A 27,795-nucleotide genomic window follows, 5' to 3' on the forward strand; every position below is an offset into this window, starting at 1 on the left:
TGTTTTGTTTAAATGAGTGGAGTATATGTTGTAAAACTAGTTCATTATCAACTTTTTTTTATGACAGGATTAAAAAATAGCCTTTATTTCATCTTGATAATAAAAATATAAAGGATCTATACTTAAATTTTTGGACCTTGGGATTTATATTGTACATTGCATTCAAGTTCTTGTGGTGTTTTTTATTTTTATTTTTGCACTTGCTCTATAGGAAGCAAATTATTTTCTTATTTTCAGTACCTTTTAGATGGTTTGCAAAAATAAATCTAGGAGAGACCAGATTTCTATCATTATCCTGATAATTCAAGCACAGACATATCAATTAGATATCAAATAAATTTTCCATGCATCTTGCAGATGTGTAATGATAATGATATCTATATTACATTTTGATTTATTTCCTAGATCATTAAAAGGACCCAAGTGCATGAACCCTGGTAGAAGGGAAGAATTTTTATTATACATAAGAATGTATAGCTCTTTAGTTTACAAGGTTGAATCAGTTTTTGGTCACGGAAAACAAATCGAATTGAATATTCAGCTTGCCTGCATTTAAGGGTCAGTGTTGCATTAGGCCATCATTTTGCTTTCTTTTGTCTTTGGTAAACTTATTTATATTCTTTTCCTTTGAAGTTGTTACATACTTTTCCTGTAGTGTTCTTTTTCATCCTCTTAAACTGAAGTAAAAAAGGCCAGCACTGGTTTCAAAGATTTGTCCACAAGCCCCATCTGTCTAAACAATACTGCTGGTACTACTATAACGGTCTTTCAATCTGTTAATGAAACATGCTTTATTTGAATTTTTATGTTGAGGTCCTCTCTCTGTATTATGTTTTACTGATTCATGCCAACCAACCAAGATGGATACCATTACTATGGGCCTATTTTTATGTCACACCTAGGCATTATGTTTTTATGCCCCATTTATGGGCATTATGTTTTCTGGTCTGTGCGTCCGTCCGTCCGTCTGTTCGTTCGTCCGTTCGTCCGTCTGTCCCATGTCAGGTTAAAGTTTTTGGTCGAGGTAGTTTTTGATGAAGTTGAAGTCCAATCAACTTGAAACTTAGTATATATGTTTTGTATGATATGATCTTCCTAATTTTAATTCCAAATTAGAGATTTAACCCCATTTTCACGGTCCACTGAACATAGAAAATGATAGTGCGGATGGGGCATCCGTGTACTGGGGACACATTCTTGTTGACCATGATTTCACAGTCCATTGAACATAGAAAATGATAGTGTGAGTTGGGCATCTCAGTACTATGGATACATTATTGTTTCTTTATTCATTACACAATATAAACATAAGTTTGAATATGGTTTCTAATCAAAATTATGCTCTGATACATTGTTCACACTTGTGCTAGATTCAAAGAGAACATCTGAAATCTGAGGTTTGTTTGGATTTACCATTAAATAAAAACTGAATCCAGGTTTGCCTTCACAAGTGGTTCTGTAAGATGTATATTGGCCGTTTCAGAATCCTAAGGACTATGGGTAATTTCATTGTTCGTACCCCAAAATGAAAATAACGTCACGTCATTGGATGAATTTCCATTGTCTAAGACATATTTAACCAATCACGACGTTTTGGTGTACACTTTTGAAAGTATTACCCAGAATTCTTTAGATTCTGAAAAGGCGAATTGTGAGTCTAGAATACTTTCTTCATACATTCATGCATGAACATGAGTTTATGGAGCTGTATAAGCCTTCACACTGTTCTACTTTGGATAAGAACATTAATTTGTGTAGATGGGTATAACTCTTTGGTATGGTTGTTGTCTCTTTGACATATTCCCCATTTCCATTCTCAATTTTAACTACAAATATTCTAGAATCAAATTCCTATGTTAGTTGAAATTTACATCAAGTAGGTTGTCTCCTATTAAAAAATGAGCTTTCACCTTGGAATTATATGTGATTGGAAACTGATATTGTCCGCTTTTAAATGAGATTTCAAATCCTATTTTGTTGTCGTGTGAACAAGGTATTAATATCCAATATGGCCAACTTACTTGACGCATGACAATAATGCAGTGTTATTTTTCTTTTTTTAGTGACTTACGGTAAATAGCACCTGAAAAATAACCACATAAAAGTATTTACAAGATCATTTAGTTATACTTTATATAAAAAAAAGATTGACAAATTTAACTTGAACTTATGGTGAAAGACCTTAAAAGATAGAAATAGCAGAAATTAAGCATAGGAGGCATTGCAGACATAGGGCATGATAGCTGGCCCCTACTCTTTTAGGGGCATTTTGTAAGCATGACTGGAAAAGTTGTAATTGGTTTATTAATCTATTTTTATTCAATATTTGCTGGATACCATTAAGGATGTACTTAGGTGAGGTAAGGTGAAAATTAATTAACAAGGAAGTTAAAATTTATACTATAAGCTGGTAGAGCATCAATTGAGGATAAAAATAAGCTAAAAATATTGATGGGTCATGGATATCCTTTTCGAGATATTTGAGATTTAAAATATGGCGGGAAAAGGCTGACTCGGACTTTTACCTTGTATTTTGTTGGTATTATTTGGGTCTCAAAACAAAAGAAAGAAAATCAAGAATCTTCTAAAATTTTGGTAAATGACCTTTCATGAGCTGTTAAGTCTTATACGAAAAAATAAATTGGTGTTATGGGGCAAAATATTTTACATTGTATTGTATCGAAAAACACCAAGGAGTCCGAACATTTGACACAAATTCCAAAACCTCACCTAAGTACATCCTTAAAGACTTTAAGACAAGTCTTTAATGGTAAGGATAATTAATTTGTGGGTAGATATGATACACGAACACTGGTGTATTCACAAAAATTAAAATTTTCAATATCTTGGTATGCAGAATTTGTCAAAACCAAAAATTAGTATCCACAAGATTATGATTTGTCTTCAATCCATGAAACTTGAGTCATCAGTTTATATATATTATGAAATTAAGAAAAATTTACAGTGAACAATTATTTTTGCGTTTTTTTTTCAATTTCATCATACATGTATAAGTATGACTGAAATTCAGAAATCATTGTTAATTTGATCTTTTATCTTTTTAGAATCAGTAAAGGAAAGAAATGACCTGAAGCTTTCATTATTTTGCCCTTGCATGCTGAGAAGTTTTCAATCTCCTTATGTTTATAGTATAGGAATCGATTGTTTCTAATTTATTTTTCTCTGGTGATTTATTTTGTAGATACTAGTAGTAATGACTCGGGCTTGTCATTGACCTCAGCTCTAACTAACAAACTTGAAAAGCTGGTGAGTAGTTACTGCTCATATATTTTACTTGTATACTGAGTTAAAAAAATTAAGAAACTATTGTTATATTTAAAATTTTTATTTCTATTTTTCGGAAATTAATTTGAATATTTATTAGTCATGAAAAAACAACAAAACAAATTTTTGTCATAAATTCTGTTCTCATCTACAATGTTGGAGAGTGTCCTTGTTGAATATGTACATAGACCAAGGTGAGCAACACAGGCTTTTAAAGACTTTAGAGCCTCTAGTTTAAATTATGATATTAAAAATCAGTATTTTTTTAACCTTTTTTTTCCCTGTTAATCTCAGTTATGTAACAATTTAGCATTGGTTCTCTCATTATGAAATGGTCAAATAGTTGCAGATAGAGGGAGGAGGGGGTACAAATTACCTATATTTTATTATTAAATTTGTGAAAAGTTTTCCTAGAAAAATCACAGACCTTAAACCAAACAATGTAAATTATGTCTTTATTTTTTCAATTGTTGGTCTGCTGTCTCTATGCACATTTGGAGGCCTTGTTGGCCGAGTGGTTTAAGTAGTTACTTCTGTAATTACTAGCCAGTCAACACTGATGTTGTAAATTTCAAACTCGGCTGGTGTGGGTGCATTGACTCCAATCTTAATTGTCTAGGATTGTCAGTTTTCCTATCGAAGGTCAGTGGTTTTCTCTGGGCACTCCAGCTTCTGCCACAAAATAGCTCAAAAGTGGTGCTTAAAATTGGTGTTAGAAACGCATAAAATCAAATCAAATCAAATAGATGCACATTTCCTTTAATCAAAAATGTAAACACATGTTGCATATCATTAAGAAATCAAGGTTATTACTAGCAATGATAGTATCATTTAAACATCATTTATACATCTGCATGTGACTATTGAAAACATCATTAACCATTATCAAGTAAGACAGAACTGCTTTACACATTAAATGCCTTGTTTACATTAGGTAGAAACTGTTTGTTAAAGTTCTGGCAAATGTACCATGCTAAACTACAGACATGAGTCTTCAGTTATCAGATTTTTAATACCTCTGATGTTTTATACTTGCCAGTTTCTTTAAATATTGAGGATCGTACTGAAATATTAAAAAAAAATGAAACAATAGCTTCACAATACAAAATTGGATTGAAGAAGTGTTGAAATTAAATGTATACAGACACATATTGATTGCATACTGCTGGATTCAGTCCATTAAAAGAGAGCTTTTGGTTTAATTGAAGAAAAAAAATTTGCTTCAAATTTGCAAATGCTTGTAGACCAAACATATTATGGTTTAACTCTATTGGTCTTTCCAAATGTCTTACAATTGCATGTATTATGATTTGAAGAAAATGTATGGAATATTAAAATTGGTGTGAAATAGCCCCTTTTGGTTTTCGTCAAGGGCCATAACTGAATTCTGACTTATTTGGCCTGAATTAAAATATTGTTTGTTTGCCCTTTTCCGACCCTATTTTTTGAAACAATAGTTTGCAACCAAGACATCGATTACAGATTATTTACTTAATACAGGCTTAGTTTAGTCTCCAGTTTTATTAATTGATAATTTTAGATTATTTTTTTCTGACATCAGATATCAATTTGTGTAATAATGGTGGCTTTGACATAAATATTGATATGAAAATGTACTTTTGAATAATATCCTTTCTGCAGGCTAAATTCATGTAACAACATATAAAAGTACTAAGGGTATTGAATGAGCCGACAAATCTTTATTCAATTCTATGTAACTCTATGGCATAAAGATTATGTACTCTTACTTAGAGTATTAAGTCTCTTTGAACTGAAAGAACTTTTTCTTCATCCTGGTTTAATGGCAATAATATGATGTAATTAATTAAGATCCATCAGAGTTTTATTGCAGTGAATGTTTCTCCATTTCAGGTTTTATCTAGACACAGGAATTTAGGAAGATTTTTCATTGTCTGTTTTGTAATAATGTTTTTAATGGTTTTACAGACTTTAGAAGAGCCAGTAGAAAAGGAGGAGTGTGAGGTGGATGGGTTATATCCCCTTGAGGGAATGAAAATGGAAAATACAGAAATGAAAGTCACAAGTTCACAGTTGTCTCAAATTCGACAGGTAGGGTTACTTTTTTCTTTAATATGTTGATTCAATTACTTTTTAGGTATCATTTGTTCTTTTTAGCTCACCTGGCCCGAAGGGCTAAGTGAGCTTTTCTCATCACTTGGCGTCCGTCCAACCAACCAAGATGGCTGCCATAGAACATAGGGGTAAAATACAGTTTTTGGCTTTTAACTCAAAAACCAAAGCATTTAGAACAAATCTGACGAGGTGAAATTGTTTATCAGGTCAAAATCTATCTGCCCTGAAATTTTCAGGTGAATCGGACAACCCATTGTTAGGTTGCTGCCCATGAATTGGTAATTTTAAGGAAATTTTGCTGTTTTTGGTTATTATCTTGAATATTATTATAGATAGAGATAAACTGTAAACAGCAATAATGTTCAGCAAAGTAAGATTTACAAATAAGTTCACATGACCAAAATGGTCAGTTGACCCCTATATGAGTTATTGCCCTTTATAGTCAATTTTTAACCATTTTTAGCTCACCTGTCCCGAAGGGACAAGTGAGCTTATGCCATCACTTGGCGTCCGTCGTCGTCCGTCGTCTGTCGTCGTCGTAAACTATTTCAAGAATCTTCTCCTCTGAAACTACTGGGCCAAATACTTTCAAACTTTAACTGAATGTTCCTTAGGGTATCTAATTTATAAATTGTATCTGAAGTTTTGATCTATCAACAAATATGGTCGCCATTGCTAAAAATAGAACATAGGGGTCAAATGCAGTTTTTGGCTTATAACTCAAAAACCAAAGCATTTAGAGCAAATCTGACATGGGATAATATTGTTTATCAGGTCAAGATCTATCTGCCCTGAAATTTTTAGATGAATCAGACAACCCGTTGTTGGGTTGCTGCCCCTGAATTGGTAATTTTAAGGAAATTTTGCTGTTTTTAGTTATTATCTTGAATATTATTATAGATAGAGATAAACTGTAAACAGCAATAATGTTCAGCAAAGTAAGATTTACAAATAAGTCAACATGACGGAAATGGTCAGTTGACCCCTTTAGGAGTTATTGCCCTTTATAGTCAATTTTTAACCATTTTTCGTAAATCTTAGTAATCTTTTACAAAAATCTTCTCCTCTGAAATTACTGGGCCAAATACTTCCAAACTTTAACTGAATGTTCCTTAGGGTATCTAGTTTGTAAATTGTGTCCGAAGTTATGATCTATCAACAAACATGGTCGCCATTGCTAAAAATAGAACATAGGGGTCAAATGCAGTTTTTGGCTTATAACTCAAAAACCAAAGCATTTAGAGCAATCTGATGTGGGTAATATTGTTTATCAGGTCAAGATCTATCTGCCCTGAAATTTTCAGATGAATCAGACAACCTGTTGTTGGGTTGCTGCCCCTGAATTGATAATTTTCAGGAAATTTTGCTGTTTTTGTTTGTTATCTTGAATATAATTATAGATAGAAATAAACTGTAAACAGCAATAATGTTCAGCAAAGTAAGATCTTCAATTAAGTCAATTTGACCAAAATTGTCAATTGACCCCTTAAGGAGTTATTGCCCTTTAAAGACTTTTTTCACAATTTGTTCATCATGTTGACTTACTTTAAAAAATCTTCTCCTTTGAAACTGCTGTATCAATTTCAGCCAAACTTAGGCTAAATGAGTTTCAGAGTATCTAGTATAAATTTTATATTTTATTTCCTTGTATGTCAAGAAACAAAGCTCCTATGGCTAAAATAGAACATAGGAGAAAATGATTATTTTTTTTGGCTTTTGGAAAAAATAAGACGATCCAAAAAACATTTAAATAAATTGAAAAGCCAAAATAATCATTGATGAGAGATTTAACCAAAAGAATTAAGGTGAGCGATTCAGGCTCTTGAGAGCCTCTTGTTCGTAAATCTTTGTAATCTTTTACAAAAATCTTCTCCTCTGAAACTACTGGGCCAATTTAATCCAATCTTGGCCACAATCATCATTGGGGTATCTAGTTTAAACAATGTGTGCGGTGACCCTGTCAACCAACCAAGATGGCCGCCATGGCTAAAAATTAAACATAGGGGTGAAATGTAGATTTTGGCTTATAACTCTGAAACGAAAGCATTAAGAGCAATTCAGACATGGGGTTGAATTGTTTTGCAAGTCAAGATCTATCTACCCTGAAATTTTCAGATGAATCGGACAACCGGTTGTTGGGTTGCTGCCCCTGAATTGGAAATTTTTAAGAAAATTTTGCTGTTTTTGGTTATTATCTTGAATATGATTATAGAAAGAGATAATCTGTATAAAGCATTAATGTTCAGCAAAGTAAGATCCACAAATAAGTCAACATGACCAAAAAGGTCAGTTGACCCCTCATTATAAATTGAGATAATTGTAAGAAGCAAGAATGTTCAGTTAAGTAAGATCTACAAACACATCACCATCACTAAAACACAATTTTGTCATGAATCCATCTGTGTCCTTTGTTTAATATGCACATAGACCAAGGTGAGTGACACAGGCTCTTAAGAGCCTCTAGTTTTTTTTTCAAGAAATTTTGTATTTTTATGAATACCTATTTCATGGTTTACAAAAATTCTGCCTACAAGCCTTAAGGAAATTAATGTTATGGTGAAAATTTTTTGAATTTGTTGGTCACCTGTTCCAACAAAATCCATGAAAATTAGTACCCCACGTACTTGTAGGTGTCAATTCTCCAGAGAAGGAAAGGATTATCTCAGTAATTTTTTTCAGAAGAAAATGTTTAGTATGCTGACATAGAGAAATCTCTTCCTTTGCAGCCTTCACACATAAGTTAGGAGTCCATAAGCCAGAAGCTTGATTTGTTAAAATTTTTATTTGAATTCTGTTGGTCTGAATTTTACAACCCCAAAAGCAATTTTACAAGCCATGGCTGTACCTAGGACTTGTGGTAAAGCATGAAGTCTGCCTTTGAAGGGAATACATATTTATTTCTCCCTTTTTTGTTTTAAAATTATAAATACTGGTAATTTGTTCAATAGAAATCGTGTTAGAAAAATTAAAGGAACTGGTGGCACAGAATGGTTTTTGAACCAATAATTGTATTATTATATTCTTTAAATGATATTCAGACAATTTGATAGCAATGATAGTAATAATTAATGGTTTCTTAATATAACCATAGAGATTTTTCCAAGGATCTTGATGAAAGTTCTGCATTCTATCAATGCACAGTAAGATATTTATACATTTTGGCTTCTAATAATTAGTCTTTGAATAAATGTTTAGTTTATAAACATATTTTATTGTTCAAAATGACTAATGGATCAGACTCAAGTTGTATAACTTAGTAATGTCTATTCCATTAATACAACACACTAAGTTGTTTTGTCACAGTTATCCCCCTTTGTCTTTAATTTGTTGACATTTCTGCTGAAGGTGGTATCCAACACCTTTGATAAAATTAATTTGGCTTGTTTAATTTTCGTCAAATTTTAACAAAGAATTTACTTTGACACTTTGACAAAAATATAAAAATTTCAAAAAATTTGAACCAATGGTTTTGTCAGGAAAATTACACTGTTTATATATAGCAGTTTGACAAACACTTATTTTGATCATTGAGAAGCTTAATATTCCCTTAACATCACAACGTAATTAAAATGTTTATCTGATTTTACAGAGTTATCTCCCTGTAGTGTTAGGTACCACCTTAAAAATTAAATTTGAAATACTTGAGACCAGACTGCATGATAACCTGTTGAAAAATTTAAAAACTTTGAAGATTTTTTTAAGGCTTACTTAAGCTTCTGTTTATCACAGAGAAATTTAAAAATACATGAATTGTACTAAAAAAAAAAGAGATTAACACTTCATTCCAGATGACTTTAAATATAAGTTATGAATTTAGTTTCTTTTCTGAGGACCACACAAATGTTGTTTGATAATTTGATCAATTAAATATTTTTTTTTAATTAACATTTTTTTATGTTTAATTTGTTTAGAATAAAATTTTAAAGGATACATCAAGAAGAACATTGCGTTTATGATTCATCAATATTTGTTGTATTGAAAATGTTCCTTCTGATTGATAATTACGCAAACAGAGAATGATTAGAGAAAATTCATAATAAAGGTACAAAATTCCAGAAACTTAAGCACTGTTACATATGTTATCTCAGTAGGGTAGTACTATTACATAATCTTCTACATCACTCAAAGATAGTACATTAAACACTTTGATTATTTTATAGCACTGATGCTTCATATTACATAACACATACAGATAGAAATATGTTCTTGGCTTCTGTTTTTAAAAAAATGTGGAAAAACCAAAAATTTGATGTAGGTTTATTGCGTTAGTGTTCAAAAATAATGTTGACCTTTTATCTAAAGGCTTGTAAATCAAGGTTTAGGTAAAAGAAGATGTGGTGTGAGTGCCAATGAGACAACTCTCCATCCAAATAACAATTTAAAAAAAAGTAAACCATTATAGGTCAATGTACGGCCTTCAACACGGAGCCTTGGCTCACACCGAACAACAAGCTATAAAGGGCCTCAAAATTACTAGTGTAAAACCATTCAAACAGGAAAACCAACGGTTTAGGTATGTTAAATTTAACAATTTATTTAGACTTATTAAAGAGTTTTTCTCTTAGGTACATGTAAACTACAAAAAGGAGGTCTCTTGTATGACGTTATCAATTCTGATTAATCGCTTGATTTTACTTACAAAAATCAACTGAATTTGTTTTACAAGCTAAGCTGAAATTATTTACTCATATGAAGCACCTTAGTTAATGTCCAGTTTTTGGTGGTGTTCAACTAATTCAATTTTGAGTCTTCTATGTACAGTTTTGTGGACTGTGGTTTGGTTTTAATTGTTTATCTTTTGGCTATTGTGTTGTCTGTCTGTCTTTAACATATGGATTTAAATTGATGCATTTTAGGTTTTTCTTGCATTCTATAAATGATTCATATGATAAAAAAAAACTTGGCAGGAATGAGAATAACTTGAATTACAATTTTAAGATGAATTCAACCTTCCTAAAATGACTAGTTCATAATTCTACTGATAGTTTAATTAATGGACTGCTGGTAGTGTTGACGAACAGATATTTTCTCTTCCACAGTTCAGTGCTTGGTTTTTAAGACTTTTATTTAATCAATACTTCTAAAAGGTTTGTTCCCTTCCAAGGAAGAAAACCAGGCATTAGAAGTTTAGGTCAAAAACTTAGTTCATCTTAGTCAACCCTGTACATCTGTACAAACATTGTTCAGTTCTATCTCTAAATACTCCTGTAAGTTCAGAGATGAATTAATGGTGCATCTGAAAACTTCTGCCTTAGATAGAATGTTTAAATCAAGGAATCCATAACTTCAGTAGTCTAGTGTCTGTCTGTCGTAGCTCTCATCACTATTTCTAGTTATCTCTTATTTTTGAGTGATCTGTGATGGGGGTGGTGATTTATGTTTATAACCTCATATTTTATTTATTTAGTTTCTTCAAATTGTCATCAGTGTATACCATATATCAAATGAGATATTTACAGTGGGATTATAAGATGATAGCCTGACTCACCCCACCCTGTAATCTTTTAATAAGTATCTAATAAATTATATTACAATTATATTTGGCCTTGTATTTACTGCTTAGTTTCATGTTTTATTGCACTTTAAAAAAATATAAATCCTCCCACTCAAAGAAACACATTATTCAACTTTAATTGCAGTATTTGAGAATTTACCAAAAATTACATTATTTGAAATCTATCTGTTTTGATAAGTTTGCACTTAAAATCTTGATTTTAACCCCTTGCCTACCTGATTTTCAGCATTGTATAATGTTCTGAGATTTATTTGTTGAAAAGTGAATTATCATTGGTAATGGATGTGTAAAGATCAGTTGTAAAGATTATCAAACAAAAGAACAATGAGTTGGTATCTCCTTAGGTTAAAATGTTTAAATCTGTGTAAACTTGAAGAAACTTTTAAATTGGTATATTTTTATGCCCTCCCTGTAGGCAACTGTGGCATTAAGTGTTACCCTCCACCGTCCTTCTTACTGTCCCATTTTAATTGCCAAACCTCATTTCTGAAGGTCAATATTCAGTCTTCACTATTATTGGAAATGTCAACGATTAGCTGATTCAAACTATTTAAAATAAAAAAAAGGGGGGGGATATAAAAAATGCTGAATTTTGTAAATATATATCCAACTGATTTTTTTTTTATCCATACCTGATTTAGAATTGTATATCCTGCTTGAATACATTTTTAAATGTGCTTCTGGGGGCTATTTTGGATCCATAGATTTAATGTTGAGCTAGGGATCATTAATTTTATATCACATGTTCAACAAGTCATTTGGATAAACGACATTTAACAGTATTATTGACTGATTTGTAGTGAGTTGCGAATTGCAAAAAAAATCTTCAAAAAATCATTGTTAGACTGTAGTGCTACCTTAATATGCCATTATTGGAATGTAATATAGTATCTGATCCCAGTTTCAAATAAGATTGGGGAGGGGGATAATCTAAAATTCAAAAGTTTACATATATATCCTGTATTTTTATCCCTAGTTTATCTAAACAAGTATATCCCACTGGGAAATGTATTAAAATCTGATTCTGGGGGCAATTTTGGATCCACAGATTTCATGTTGAGCTAATAATAGGTTTATCACCTTTTCCACAAGGCACAAGAAATTAAGATATATGGTCTTTGACAATATTATTGGCTGATTTCTACAGAAGATAGCATGTGGTTCAATTCACTTGCATGTATTTGATACACAGCCAGTGCACTTGTCATTATCAATAAAACAAGGTAGCCATAATTTTCTTATCAATTAAAGATATTCCTTATGTCCTAAAGATTATTATTTATGACATAAAGATGATAAATGTTACATTGTGTACAAATGCTTCAGATGTTTAGATCTAAGTGGGGTTGGTTTAAGTCATTGTAAGCTAGCTTTATCTCCTCCCCACCTATCAGGTGTCGGTACATATTACTTTGTAGCATTTAATTGACTTTCACTGTGTCATCTTGTATTCTCATCAGTAGATATACCCAGAGGTCATTTTCACTGACCATAGTGTTAATTGGGTGAGAGAGGAATAAGCTTCTGTTTGTAAATGGTAAGTGTTGTTTATATGTAAAGTTGTATTGGTAAAGAATTTAGGAAGTTGTACTTCGGTGGTAGGAAGAATGTAGAAGGGGGAAAAATACTTGTTAGAATGTCTGAATCGGTCAAATCCTAGATATTCTTAAAATCAGGTTTATTTTTGTTTCAATTATTATTCTTCAACATTATATTAACAGGAACTTCAAAAAGTTTGGTGTGGTGGTAACTCTTATATTGCATGTATTAAAAATTGGAAATTGAGATATGCTCTTGGAGCAGATATTTATAAGATTAAATCAAATTTGGTTAGATATATTATGTTAAAACAATTTCTCGTTAAATTTCCATTAAAATAAGTCAGATGGTGTTTGTTAACATTGTATATATTATTAACACATCTTTCTGTACTGTCTTTCACACTTGTACAAACGGATATTAATTGACTAAAAAAATAAGTCTAGCACTTGCAAGGGTCAATAGAAAAAAAATGACAGCTGTATGATTCCATATTAATAACACTTATAATTAAAATGTAAAGGTGTTAGAATATTGTCAAGCCCACTTTCAAACAAGAGCTGAGTGTGTGTTTTTTATGTGCTTTATGATGCTGAAATATATGGTATTGGTTATTATGCTTTTTGCTGAAAAACTAGGGCTTGGTTATTAATAAATGTGAAAAAAATTATGTTAACATATGAAGGACCTAATAACATTTTTGATGAAATGTGAAAACCTTAATATCAACAAAAGTAGATAAACAAAATATTTTGTGACAAATTTGAAAGAATTGAGAATAGTTATTTCCTATTATAAAAAAAATATTTTCAAAATGTTTTTTGAATGCGTAAGAAGTGTAAATTGCAAGGATCATGCTTAATCATACCACATCTTCTTTTTTTATATTAAACATTTTACTATACAAAGTTATTGATCATATTTTGATGTGTTTTTTTAATGATAAATTTCTAAGAGATACTAGTGTAATTCAGGGTAGTATATTTTTTATTGAATGCACAAGTTCAAACAAACTAAGTTCTGTGTCATTTTGGTCTCTAGTGGAGAGTTGTCTCATTGGCAATCATACCACATCTTCTTTTTTTTTATAATATTATTATTGAAACCATCAGTAGAAGTGAGTTCAAAATTCAGAACAATTTTGCCTAGATGAAAAGTTGTATTAACATCTTTTTTCATTTGATGTCTCATAGTTTTTTAATGCATTAAATGTGTTATGCTTATTGTATAAGATGTATATTACTGTAGGCTGAACAAAGTTGTGTGTTCTCAAGGTCACATTGAAAGCCACAGGATAAACATAGCTTTTAAAAAATGACACGTTTTTACAGTTGAAGGGTGGTCTTGGGATTTTGATGGGGAAAAAATATGTAATCTGTACAGATCATACCCATAGCTAGGGGTGTTTTGAAAACAAATAAGCTACTTTCTGTTTGAGTTGTAACTGTTGAAGTTGAATATGATTGAATCTTCCCACCTCCTTAGAAATTCCTGGCTTAGGGCCTGCATATTCTGTGTTCATATTTAGCTTACAAAGACCTTATGCTTCCAATTTCAGGATACTCCAGTTTGGGTTTTGTCCTAATGATACCCAGTCAAGTGCACATCCTTCAAATATTTGGAATTTATTGGTTGACTTAAAAATTATCAGAATGGAAAGTAGAATAAAGAGTTGTCAGATCCTTCCAAAGTTAAGCATTGACACAGATTCTGCCCTTTTTAAAAAGGGGGACAACCATATGTCCCATCAAAAATGAAGGGGGGGATTAAAAAAATAACCTGGATCTGCCACTGAAAATCCACATTGATCTGTAGGTTGAGACTTTCTCACCCACTCTTTATGAAATCTTATGATGCTGTCGTACTAATAAGCTTACATATCCAATAATTGCATGTAATTATCTACAAAAAACTAGAAGTTTAAGCATGCACCAGTGAAGTGCTATGTTTAAATAATGCTGCCATGCTAAGAAAATTACACAACCAATAATTATAGGTTATTATTAACAAAAACAGAAAAAGTTTTTGAATGCACCAGTAAAGGGCTAATTGTTCACTTGTGTTGCCATACTAATAAACTTACACATCCAATAATTATAGGTTATAATCAACAAAAAAGTTTTTGCATGCATTGATGTGACGCTATGTTCAAATTATATTGAAGATTGTTAGTAAACATTACAATGGCTGAGAAGAATTTCTCTGTATAATTAACCTCATGGTATCAAAGTCTTCACTAATTATCTGGAATGTTATCAAGATAAGTCAATCATGATTTATGTAAACTACACACTTAATATTTTGTTTGTTTGAACTTGTAGAGATAGTCAAATGAAAAAGTCATTAATTTAAGCTCCTAATTTAGCTATTGGAACCCCTATTCTTTTTTGAGTCAATGCATTTGAAAAGGGACATATAGTTGGAATCCCCCTTTATCCTGGGTTGGGACCCCACCACCCCCCCCCCCACCCCCCTGTTTTTAAAAATGGCTGGATCAGCCCCTGTGGTTTAATGAGTCATCAGAAGAAATTATTGAAACTGAAACCCCCTGAAACCCCTTTACCTAATATCCTGCTATTTAAAACCACAGTCAAAGCTTTTACAACCCTATGAAATTACTAAAAGAATCATTCAATACTTATAATTACATTTTTTCGCTATGATAGGGGATAATTGATTTTTATCATTTATTTTCTTTAAATAACCTGTGCACTTTTTTGTGTGATAGCATGTGCCGTCATGAATGTTAAACTTCATTGGGATATGAACATGAATTTAAGTATGACACACAAGCGTTGTTATCCAATCAAAATAACGGATTCTTCTGAAACATACATGTATTGTAATTATTTAGTATTGACAAACTTTTTGAAATATGAAATATGAAATATGAAAAATCATAATCTTTCAGTCAGTTTAATTGAAGTCTGGAGCTGGCATGTCAGTTAACTGCTAGTAGTCTGTTGTTATTTATGTATTATTGTCATTTTGTTTATTTTCTTTGGTTACATCTTCTGACATCAGACTCGGATTTCTCTTGAACTGAATTTTAATGTGCGTATTGTTATGCGTTTACTTTACTACATTGGTAAGAGGTATAGGGGGAGGGTTGAGATCTCACAAACATGTTTAACCCCGCCGCATTTTTGCGCCTGTCCCAAGTCAGGAGCCTCTGGCCTTTGTTAGTCTTGTATTATTTTAATTTTAGTTTCTTGTGTACAATTTGGAAATTAATATGGCGTTCATTATCACTGAACTAGTATATATTTGTTTAGGGGCCAGCTGAAGGACGCCTCCGGGTGCGGGAATTTCTCGCTACATTGAAGACCTGTTGGTGACCCTCTGCTGTTGTTTTTTATTTGGTCGGGTTGTTGTCTCTTTGACACATTCCCCATTTCCATTCTCAATTTTATTTATTCAGCACAAGAGCTGGTTATTAAATAAAGAAATTGTCTTTTTTTTTCTATTATCTTTGGTATGATCATCAGCTTGAGTTCTTTGCATTATTCTGGATGCTAGTTTTATTAGCAATTAGTGCAAAATATTTGTACCCATCGTCCCTGAAGTATAACGGAAAGGTTAAACACAATAGAATAAATAACAGCTGTGAAACATAAAAAAAAATGGCACATTGTATTTTTTTCTACGTTTGCTTTCACCTTATTATATTCCAGCTATATGGGTGTGTTCGTAATTAGTTTGAATATAGGTATTCAAATCAATTGATTTCACAGAAGTTACAATGCCAGATATAGATATCATGATAAACATATTCTATTTCTTCTACAGAATCTGACCTCTTATTATTTGTGTTGTAGAGGAATAATTGATCTAAATGAATGTAAGAAATTTTGCTTATCATGAAAATTTTTGAAAATACACAAAACTGTATATATATTTGTACATGTATACAAAAATTTTTATATGATTTTCATGTTAAATGAATATGGATTGTTTTGATATGAAACCTCGTCATTGACTTACTAGTAGCTCATCTTAACCTGACCTAATAACAAATCTAAAATAAAAAGATAAAATTTCAGTCTTTCCTCTTTTGAATCCATTTGATATCTTCATGGATACCAATTTTCTTGGTTTAAAAAGTTTGGTATTTTCAATAATATTTGATGTAATGGTTTTGACAAAGTTTGCATACAAGCCTATATAAAATTTTGAAATTCTTTGATTATATAATTTCTGGCTTACAGATTTTCCAGTTATGCAAGTAATTTCATTAAAAATGTGTATTTTTTATTGCAGTTTCTTTTTATAACCGTCAATAAGTTAATTAATAGAGAAAAACGTTATTTCATTAGGTATGGAAAAGAGAAATATTTTGAATGTTTTGGTAGATATATGTTATAAGATAGATAAATCATTAAAAAGATTTCATGTTGATTTTTTGTCACATTTCCTGTTAACTTATGTTCTCCAGCTGACAGCACCTTTTTTTCTGTAAATGATAAGGAATGCATTAAATTCAATGGGTTGTGAATGCAGATGTCCTCATACTATAAGTAAACAAGCCTTATTTTTCTTCATCCTTGAACTATACTTGCACTGATTATTTTGTAAGAAAATATATTTTTGGTGGGAAATACTAGACTCTTTTAAGGAAGTTTCCATATATTCTGTATATGTAATTGTCGTGCACTTTTACGTAATTGAAAAAAAAAACGGGATTTAAATTTTTATTTGTGATCAGTAGACCTGGAATTTAATGTTCATATATGTATCGTTTACTTTGCATGCTTGATTGAGTTTCAAAATCTGAGGTATCATTCTCTGACCATGCAGTTGTATTGATGGTTTTACCCAAGGATATATGTTACATACAAACATGGAGGTAGGAAATATTTTTATGCGTTTTACATAATGATTACACATTTATAATCTGTTCCGGGTTTACAAAAATATAAATAGTTTCTTTAATTAGTTGTAATCTTTTGTTAAAGTGACAATAATTGACAGACACCTTTAAGATATTTAAATGTTTAAGCCGTAAAAATATTATTTTTCTATAATTTTGGTACCCGTAGTGAATTGAAAAAAAAAATAGATTTGTATGTTGATAGTAATAAGACAACGACTCAGATCTTTTTGTAAAGTTCATATTTTAAAAGTAAAGAAAGCATTTTATTATTTTATACTTGAATAAGTTTGGAATGTGCTTCCTTTTTGTCCAATGTTATTCGCTTTCTCCTATCTAAGCATACCAGTTTTAATATCATATGCAGTATTTGAGCTATTGTTATCACTGAGTGGCCCTTCATCCTCATTACTTTTTTCTGGAAAAATATGGAAGATGTTGAGAAACTAAATACAGCAAAATGATCTGCAAATTAAAATGTTTAAATAAGTCAACATGACTGAAATCCTAAAGTCTTCTCCTTATAGGAATAATGGCCCATTTATGACAATTGAACTGCTTCGATGGTTGTATGATAGCATGTTCATCTCTTGCAGGGGTTTCAACCCCAGCCAGGTCAAGCCAAAGACTTAAAAAATGGCATTTGCTGCTATTCTGCTAGCACCCAGCATTTGGGAGTAAAAGCATGGACTGGTCAGTTTGGTGTCAGAATATAGTGTGATCATGTCTTCTTTACAGACTGTTACCTATATTATGATCTACTGCATTAGAATTTGGCTCATCTGTCAGTCTAAAACAAAGCAGGGTTTATATCCATATAATGTGATCATGTCTTCCTTACAGACTGTTACATTATAATCTAACACGTCCGGTCAGAATGAGGACGTTAAATCCGATGTCTCGTGTAATGAGAGTGCCACGCTCTTTGCACATTAAGACCCCTTGCAACAACTCTTTGAGGGCCTGTAGGAGATCTGTTGCAAGGCAAAATTTCTGTCCCTATCCATTATACCCTCTTTTTTCAGTGGCAGTCCAAATTTTCCCCGACCATCATCCCTAATGGCCTCTATTAATACCAGACCTACCTATTGTATTTATTGTTATCAGGTTCTCGTCCTGAATATGCATGAAAAATTTGCCACTGGACGTTTATCAACCAACAATCAATCAATCATTATAATCTAGCACATTAAAATTTGGCTCATCTGTCAGTCTAGAACAAAGCAGGATCCATATCATATTACATGTATCATGTTCTGCATCGTCCTTTTGGTTTGTTATAACAAGGAAATACAATCCAAGATTATTTGGGATTTAACCTTCAGTATTTGTGATCATATAGCATTTCCTTTTGAAAAGTTGATATCGCAATACACTGTCTAATTATCTGGTACTCATAGATTGTTATACTCTTATATGATGAATTGATATTTTAGATTATTATTGATGTAATATGGTTCATATGCATAATTAAACTTCAAAGAACAGTAAAACGAGGTGTTAATTGTTTTCTTTGTGGAGGATAATTTTGATATATTACAAATTAGAAGATAAATTAATTGTGATATTTGCTTTCAGTCAGAAATAGATTCATGATTTCAAAGCCAAGTCACTTTTCTTTGAAACATTTGCTAATGTAGATAAGATATAGAATGAAACAGGAGCCTGTAATTCTGTGGTTGTCGTTTGTTTATGTGTTATATATTTGTTTTTCGTTCATTTTTTTATATAAATAAGGCTGTTAGTTTTCCCGTTTGAATTGTTTTACATTGTCTTATCAGGGCCTTTTATAGCTGACTATGCGGTATGGGCTTTGCTCATTGTTGAAGGCCGTACGGTGACCTATAGTTGTTAATGTCTGTGTCATTTTGGTCTGTTGTGGACATTTGTCATATTGGCAATCATACCACTTCTTTTTTTATACTTTGGATTAATTATTATTCGTTGAATACCAATTTCCGTGGATTTCTTGGATATAGGTAAACCACAAAATTGATTGTTGAATGAAAGACAAATTTCCGGTAGGCTGTTGTCTGTTCTGTGGTCGGGTTGTTGTCTCTTTGATGCATTCCCATTTCCATTCTCAATTTTATTGTATGCAGACTTTGTCAAAACCAGGAAGTTAAAAACCCACTAAGATTTCAGTTTAGCTTAACCCACAAAAGTAAATGAATCTAATGTATTACCAAACAAATAAAAAAAAACACAACAGTCCATATCAACCACCAACAACTGATTTTCTCTGAAAGAAATAGACTATAATTGAGGGTGGTAATGGGGGTACCTTCATGCTAATAACACTAAAAATTGTTGCCAAATGACGTTATAATAGTGGTAATTTTTGGTGCATGACAATAAAATATACACTCAATTAACAAGTTTGAGACTTTTGACGATTCACGATCAGGAAAGTTTGACCAATCACGGTAAAATTTTAACCAATTTGACGCTAACGGTAGCTAAAAATGACCATTTGACGCCTGACGCTAAAGGGCATTACTACCCTCATAATTAGTACAGGTAAAAAGAAAACGAAATATGGAGATGTGGTAAGAATGTAAATGAGATAGCTATCCACTAAAGTTTAAACAAAGTGGATGTAAGCAATTATAGGCAACTGTGAGACATTCAGCAATGAGAAAAACCCATAAAGTAACAGTTTTATATGGACCCTATTTAAAACTCCCCTTTTCATCTGTTTTATACAGTTTATTGTAAAAGAAATTTTTTTTTAAACATAACTAAAAACCTGCCCTGTTAAATTACAATCAGGATGACCTCTAAACCAAAACAAGTAAATAATAGAAGAAGGCACATAATTTGGAAAGCAGGCTTAAAACATGCTTCAGCTTGAAACTACCAGTCTTCACGATGAACTGTTAAATTTGCTGGCCTAGAGCTCAATTTTTGAAATTTTTTAGTTAGATTCTGTTGGCCTGTTGATATGATTTCTACAGGCCCGCGAGCAATTTTACAAGCCTAGGATGCCATTCAACGTGAAGACTGCTGACTACAGAAAGCTAAAGGTCAAACTACTAAGCAGCCACTCTAGATAGCAAGAAAATCTAATTCAGCAGATAAATGAAATTATGTCCATAGGATATTGACTTGTCGTTGTGTCTGTATTGATCATTATCTATCATTACCAAATGTCTCTGACAACATCAGAAACCATTACCAATTGAATGTCTGTCCACTAGCCTGGTGATTTTTAACACTTACGGCTTAAAAGGTCGTTTATTGTATAATTGTGATTCAAGCAGAATCTTTGTGACTTCAATGGTATATAATCAATGCAATAAATCTATTATTGCTTTGACACTCTCCCCATTTCAATTACCAATTTTGTTTAGAAAAGAAAACTGAAACAGTTATGACAGAAAAGAATTACGTAAAAAATATATATTTGTTTTAAGTTTTTCTTTTTAAATAGACTGTTCATTGCTGGAAATATGATTTGTTTGCTTCATAGACAACTTTCAAATATATGCATTTTCCTTTACAAATGCCACTGAAAAAGCTTAACATTATGTGTTGATTGAGCAGGATTAAGTCCTCTTTTTCATACATGTTGAAGCAAAAAATGCATCATTTACATGTCACTGTGAAAAAAAGTACTGTGTTTTCATAGAAATAAACTGAAAATTTTCATATGTCCAGTTGTGACAAGAAAACTCTGTTACATGCATGTAGACTTTTACTTTTATAAATTGTTATTTGAATGGAGAGTTGTCTCATTGGCACTCACACCACATCTTCTTATATCTATGTAGAGCACAACTCAACCTAGCATGTTTGTTGCTTAGTACTCTTTGCTTGATGATTATTTGTAACAGTGCTTCAAAACATTGTTTATTGTATAAAAAAAGTACAATCAAACCTGCTGAATAGGTAATCTCTATATAGCGAAACCTGTCTTTGCAGTTTATCTTTGTATTTTCCCACTAAGTAATAATTAGGCCATTTGAAACTCAATTCAAAGGTCGCCTTTCTCTTTTCCCAAGGGTGACCTATATATAAAGGTTTAACTTTGCTCATTGTTGAAGGCCATACCGTGACCTGTAATTGTTTCCTGTGACATTTAGTCTCTATCACGCCACTTCTTCATTTTTATATTGACTAAGTATTTTTGAGGAAGCTTTTCTTTATCTCACTAAGAAAATGATAGCGGTAGCATGTACTAGTTTAAGAAATTGCCTTGTACATGTATAACTATTGTACTTTTGTACCATTGGACATGGGTAACCAAAAAACTTTATTACACAAGCATGACATGATTTTTGTTGAAATTTGATTCAATGTGATGATTTATCTTTTGACCAGTATATTTAAAAGGTTAAATGATTAGTTCTAGATAAATGTGTGTTTTGGTGCCTTCTGTTTTATGTAATACATGTACAGTCATTGCTTTTGATATATAAGATATTTAAATAAAGATCAAATGATTTACAAGCAATAATCTTAAGTGCCCTAGTCTGTATTGTTCTGATTCATTTTGGGGGTTAACTTAGTTTGCAATCAAGTTCAAAAACTGGATCTTTATTATTACATAGCTTGTCTTGTTCATCATTTGGGCCTTGATGGCTGTGTGGTTTTATGAGTTCGTTTACCGTGACTACTAGCTGAGATTGGGAGTTCAAACTCCCTTTGGAGTATTGTGCATTCTACTTTGATGTTAATTTATCATGCCAGTTCTCCTGCTGAAAGGAAGGAACAGGTTCTGCCATGGTTCTCCAGATCCCTCCACCAATAAAAACTGGCCTACAAGATGTAGCCAAATGTGCTGGAAGAGGTGTCAATCAGTCCATGTGTCAATCATTATAGACCATGAAATGCTGATTGTATTTTAGCAAGAAAATATTTGATTTTTTTCATCTCCTCTAGCAGTTTTGACCACACTTTTTAGACCTTCAGATATTGAATAATTACATTTTATCTAATGCCTGCTTGTATATCAGTTATTATTTTCAAGCCAAAAGACAATTAGCAGATTTGTTAGTATGTAGGTGTATTATAGGTAACTTAAGGTCATTGTTAGATTTGGTGATAGACTATAATTAGCATGTACTTTTTACTGAGACAATGCTATCAAATTGATAATGATAAGCACTTCTGAAAGTGACCTAATATTGGGCCAGAAATTTACATTATATAAATTAATGTGGTTATATGTTTACAGTACAACCTTTAGTTTGTCTATTGATAGGGTTATATGTTTACAGTACAACCTTTAGTTTGTCTATTGATAGAGTTATATGTTTACAGTACAACCTTTAGTTTGTCTATTGATAGGGTTATATGTTTACAGTACAACTTTTAGTTTGTCTATTGATAGGGTTATATGTTTACAGTACAACCTTTAGTTTGTCTATTGATAGAGTTATATGTTTACAGTACAACCTTTAGTTTGTCTATTGATAGGGTTATATGTTTACAGTACAACCTTTAGTTTGTCTATTGATAGGGTTATATGTTTACAGTACAACCTTTAGTTTTTCTATTGATAAGGTTATATGTTTACAGTACAACCTTTAGTTTGTCTATTGATAGAGTTATATGTTTACAGTACAACCTTTAGTTTGTCTATTGATAGGGTTATATGTTTGGCAATGACTTCTAGGTAGTTCACCACAATGTGGTCACTTCTTCTTGAAACATAGTACATGTGTACTTATTAGGTTTTGAACCTATATTTTGCTCTTTAATGAATATAATATTTGCCACTTTTTGAGTTTGTCTACTTGTCTAATTGAATAAGTTACAAGACCCAAAAAAGCTGATTTAGAGAATTGAATGTGGAATGCTATTTATTGCATTCATGCATGCAATTCCAATGAGTACTTCTATGATAAGAAAGATAAGAGGGATTGAATAATATGTTATTTACAAAAATGCATTCATATTAAGGTACATGGACTTAATGGATTTATTAACCTTGCTTAGGTGTAAAGTCATTAATTCTAAGTAAATTACTGATATATTTAGATGATAAAAATCTGGTTTCATGGTCAGTTTGTATGTAATGGCCAATATTTAATAATCTGTAGTAATTACATGTGACCAAATCAACATCCATATTGATAGCCATGCTAATTAATCTTTCAGAACAATTTGGCTAGACGCAGGGAACATATGAAGCATATAGCTGTCATGCCTGATCTGAAAGAGTCACGTGAATCAATGATGAGTGGTGAGGACCTATTGCAGACCGAGGAACCAAAACCTCCTGAAGAGAAAGAGGATGAGGAGCCTCCAGCTGAGGTGGAGAAAGCTGTGTTACCAAGTGTTCCAGATACATTCCTCAAGAAACTTGGCCTCAAGTTCAAGAAGAATGAAAATGTAGCTAACAGGTAATGTGTTACAATTGCTTATGTATACTCAGGTCACAAGAAGAATCTGTTTTTAATAGACTTAAAGTTTTACACTGCAGACTGAACCTATGTTGACGGGTGCCACATGTGGAGCAGGATCTGCTTACCTTTCTGGAGCACCTGAGACCACCCCCAGTTTTTGGTGGGGTTCGTGTTGCTTATTCTTTAATTTTATATGTTGTGTCATGTGTACTATTGTTTGTCTGTTTGTCTTTTTCATTTTTAGCCATGGCGTTGTCAGTTTATTTTCGATTTATGAGTTTGACTGTCCCTCTGGTATCTTTCGTCCCTCTTTTAAAAGTAGGGTAAATTTTTAAACTTAAAACTGCAAATACTGAAATAGAAATATTTTAGAATTTCAGGTTCAATAATCAAGATATGAAAGTTTAAAATATATGTTTCACTCAGAGCAAATCCTGCTTACATTTTTTTTTTTTGGGGGGGGGGGGGGAGTCTGTTTTGTTTCTTCAGCTCTTCCTACAGTTTTCAATACACAGCCTTATAATTTTCTAGAATATTTGTATCTATATTGAAGATGTCCACCTTGATTCAACAGATTTTTCTACATTGTGGAACTTTTGAAGGTTGCACAGATGTTCTCAATAGAGCATGGCAATGTTGTGTAATTGGCTACTCCCACAGAGTGCAACTTGAAAAACTTAAAGAATGTTTGTATGCACATTGAAAAATTGTTCACCTGGCTTTGGATACATATGTGGAAAGTTTTTGCAAGTTTTTGTGATGGTGAACTAGTATATGAAATGAATAAAACAAGGAATTATTATTAAAATCTGCAATAATTTTAATTCTTGAAAATTGATCAGAAATGTACATGTACGATAAAAACTAACCAAACTAATGAAAGCTTTATGTGAGCATTTTAGACCATTTGATGTGTCTTCACTGTTCATATTCACCATTTATCAACTTCCAGTGAACAGAGTACTTATACTATTTTTTTTACACAATGACTATTAACCTTAACAATGATTATAAAATTGAGAATGGAAATGGGGAATGTGTCAAAGAGACAACAACCCGACCATAGAGCAGACAACAGCAGAAGGGCAAGGTCACCAACAGGTCTTCAATGCAACAAGAAATTCTCGCACCCGGAAGTGCCTTCAGCTGGCCCCTAAACAAATATATACTGGTTCAGTGATAATGAACACATTATGCATGCCATTTTCTTAGGAATTACAAATTAAAGTATCATGAAATTTGGTATCAAGCTTTACGTGACCTTGCCTTAATGCATGTGACACATTACTCAACAACTTTCCTGTTAACCGAATCGTATACCAGTGGTAATTATACATGTAGTAAGCAATTCTTTTTATAATCTCTGTATGGAAACTTATTTTTTATCAAAAAATGAAAAAGTTAAAAAAAAAAAAAAAAATGAAAGGGGCGTTTCAAAATTCATGAAATATGTAATCTAAAATTGAAAATATTTTTCTGTTTATGATATCAATAAAGATATGTAAAACCTTTCTGACTGCATGAACAAATTTTCCAATTTTATAAACCCATAAAATTTTGACATTATTTAATATCCATCAGAAACATAATTTAGGATCATCGGTTACTCAGGTGAGGTAAAGTATACCAATAAATTGCCATTTATTGTAACCGTCTGAATTAGGTTTTATAAATGAATAAATATCTAAATGAAAATTTATAAGTTTGAAATATCTATATCAGGCTTAAGGTTTTAAGTTGGTATTTTTATTAATTCTGTTTATATGATCATAAGTCATTCAATACTTTGGTATATAATGACAATATTTTGACAGGTATGATATAAGTACTTAGTCTCTTCCTCTTTAAAAGGATTTAAGATCACAGGTTACCTCCCTTTTTCCATACATCAATATCTTGGTAAATAATGGCATTACTTTTTTTATAGAAGTAAAGTTAAAAGCATAACCCTTTCTTTTGAAAAGGTTTATGTTCACAAGTTACTTCCTTGTTTCAAGCCATTAAAAATATTAGGTAGAGAGTCTCCACCTATTCCAATTCTTTTCCAATTCATACCTGCCAACTTTTCAAAATCTCCTTGGGGGATTTGGGATTTTAAGTGCAAGAGGAACTTGTGCTCCTCAGTGGCGGATCCAGGGGGGGGGGGGGGGTCACGGGGTTGGAACCCCCCCCCCCTTTTTTTTGGCCGATCAATTCATTTGAATGGGAGCATATAGTTGGAACCCCCCCTTTACTCTGGGTTGGGAACCCCCCCTTTTTAAAATGGCTGGATCCGCCACTGCTCCTCTTATATTGTGACAAGTGCTTTCAATCGATTTCTATATTGCCTCAATGAGAATGTATGTATGTGCTTCAATACCATTTTAACTCATTTTGAATGTTTATTTTAAGGTGTTAAATTTATAAAATAAAGATCTTCAAAATTCCGGTCTACACCGGGATAGTAGCCATGTCTGCTAATTAAACTATAGTTGAGCTTTCCGTATCTGAAAATCCAGTTTAAGGTGTAGATGACAATGTGTTGCAAGAAAGGATAAAACTTATTTACACAGTACAAATCAAAGAGTATCTTTTTTTTTCATTATATGTAATTTTGATTTTTTTACAAAATTTAATTTGTTCAATAAATTGCAAGATTAGAATATTTTAAAAACCATATTTAAAAAGTTTTCAAATAAATCTTGAAAGTCAGGATAAACAACATCAAAGAATATTTCCAAAATGAGATTTTAAAACACATAAAAAAAAGGGGGGGAGGTCTACCCCACATGTGCCTGTGCAAAATTGTCAAAACCATCTTGAAAAGGGAGGAAGACAAGGGCAGGGGGCAGGGACACATTATAAATGTCGTATGAAATGCATTTTAATTCTAACAATTATATATTTACATTTAGATCAAAATAATTGATTCCCTTGGCATCTTGCAAATTTCTGAAGAATCTCTGGCATTACTTTCAATTTCGAAAGACAAAAAAAAAAAAAAAAAAGCTTTATAATAAATTATGAGTGATTCTGGATTCATTTTGCATAACTTACTTGTGGGAAAGTATTGCTATTTTATTTCAACATCTGCATTATCAAAATTACAAAAAGGGGAAACATATCTCTGTGACAACAGTTTATTTTATCAAATAACAGGAAATCATCATCCTTTAGGTGTAATTATTATTTCACATGTTTAGTTTGGCATTAAAGCGTTAATATGGTAATTAGGAGTGCCCTAAAGGTTATCATACTATTTGGAGTGGCAATTTTATTACCCGAAAATTCATTTCAACACCCCAAAAATAGTGCAAACTGGTGGCACTTAAAAAATCCCATTTCAATGCATAGTAAATGACTGATATTATTTCTGTAAAAAGATAGTTGACCTAATTCCCAATCTACCATTTCAGTCAATGACCATTTAATTTAGGTCATGTCTGGCAAATATGACCATTTCTGTACCCTGCCACACAGCTGTAAGGATGTTAATGCAAATGACATTTAATAGATTAATAATTAATAACCTTTCTGCTGACCTATAGGCCAAGCAATAAAATGGGTACTTTTGGTAGAATGGAATATTTCCAGATCAAGATTTCCCAACATTTCAGGAAACATAAATCCTTTTCTGTAGACATAAGAAGATGTGGTTATAAGTGCCAATGAGACAACTCTATCACAGTTATTGTAATAGTAAACCATTATAGGTCACAGCACCGTCTTCAACACAGAGCCTTCACATGGAACAGCAAGCTATAAAGGGCCTCAGAAATTTCTAATACATATATATATATACTTATTGTTGCCTTGAGTAGGTAAAAAAGCTAATATTTCCACAGCATCAATAATTTGTTAAATTTTGTGGTTAGGTCAATTTGAAGGGAACCACTTATGATATGAAAATGATATTTGGTATGCAGTTGAACAAGGATTGACCCTAATCTCATTTCCATTGAGGTTATTTGGTCTGGTCCCTCAGTCATAGTATATTGACTTTAAAACTTCAGCATAGTTTAGGTCGGTCAAACATGACCCTCATGTGATATATCAATGATATTTGGTATGTAGTTGAAAAAATCTTAGCACATCTCATTTACATTGAGATTAGTAAGCCCTGTACCTTAAGTTGGTGTTCATTGTCTTTGAATATTTTG

General features: G+C 31.9%; 1 protein-coding gene across 5 annotated transcripts in view; it reads left to right on the forward strand.

The window, feature by feature from the left end:
• The window catches only part of LOC143047438 (uncharacterized), a 134,252-nt gene that overhangs the window by 66,600 nt on the left and 39,857 nt on the right, over window positions 1-27,795 (forward strand). For all 5 annotated transcript variants that reach the window (XM_076220501.1, XM_076220497.1, XM_076220499.1 and 2 more), the window contains 3 exons: window positions 3,203-3,267; window positions 5,233-5,355; window positions 23,409-23,653. In XM_076220501.1, the coding sequence (XP_076076616.1) occupies window positions 3,203-3,267; window positions 5,233-5,355; window positions 23,409-23,653 (433 nt within the window). The remainder of the gene's footprint in view (window positions 1-3,202; window positions 3,268-5,232; window positions 5,356-23,408; window positions 23,654-27,795) is intronic.

The sequence above is a fragment of the Mytilus galloprovincialis genome, chromosome 10 (genome assembly GCF_965363235.1).
Source record: "Mytilus galloprovincialis chromosome 10, xbMytGall1.hap1.1, whole genome shotgun sequence".
Classification (NCBI taxonomy): domain Eukaryota; kingdom Metazoa; phylum Mollusca; class Bivalvia; order Mytilida; family Mytilidae; genus Mytilus; species Mytilus galloprovincialis.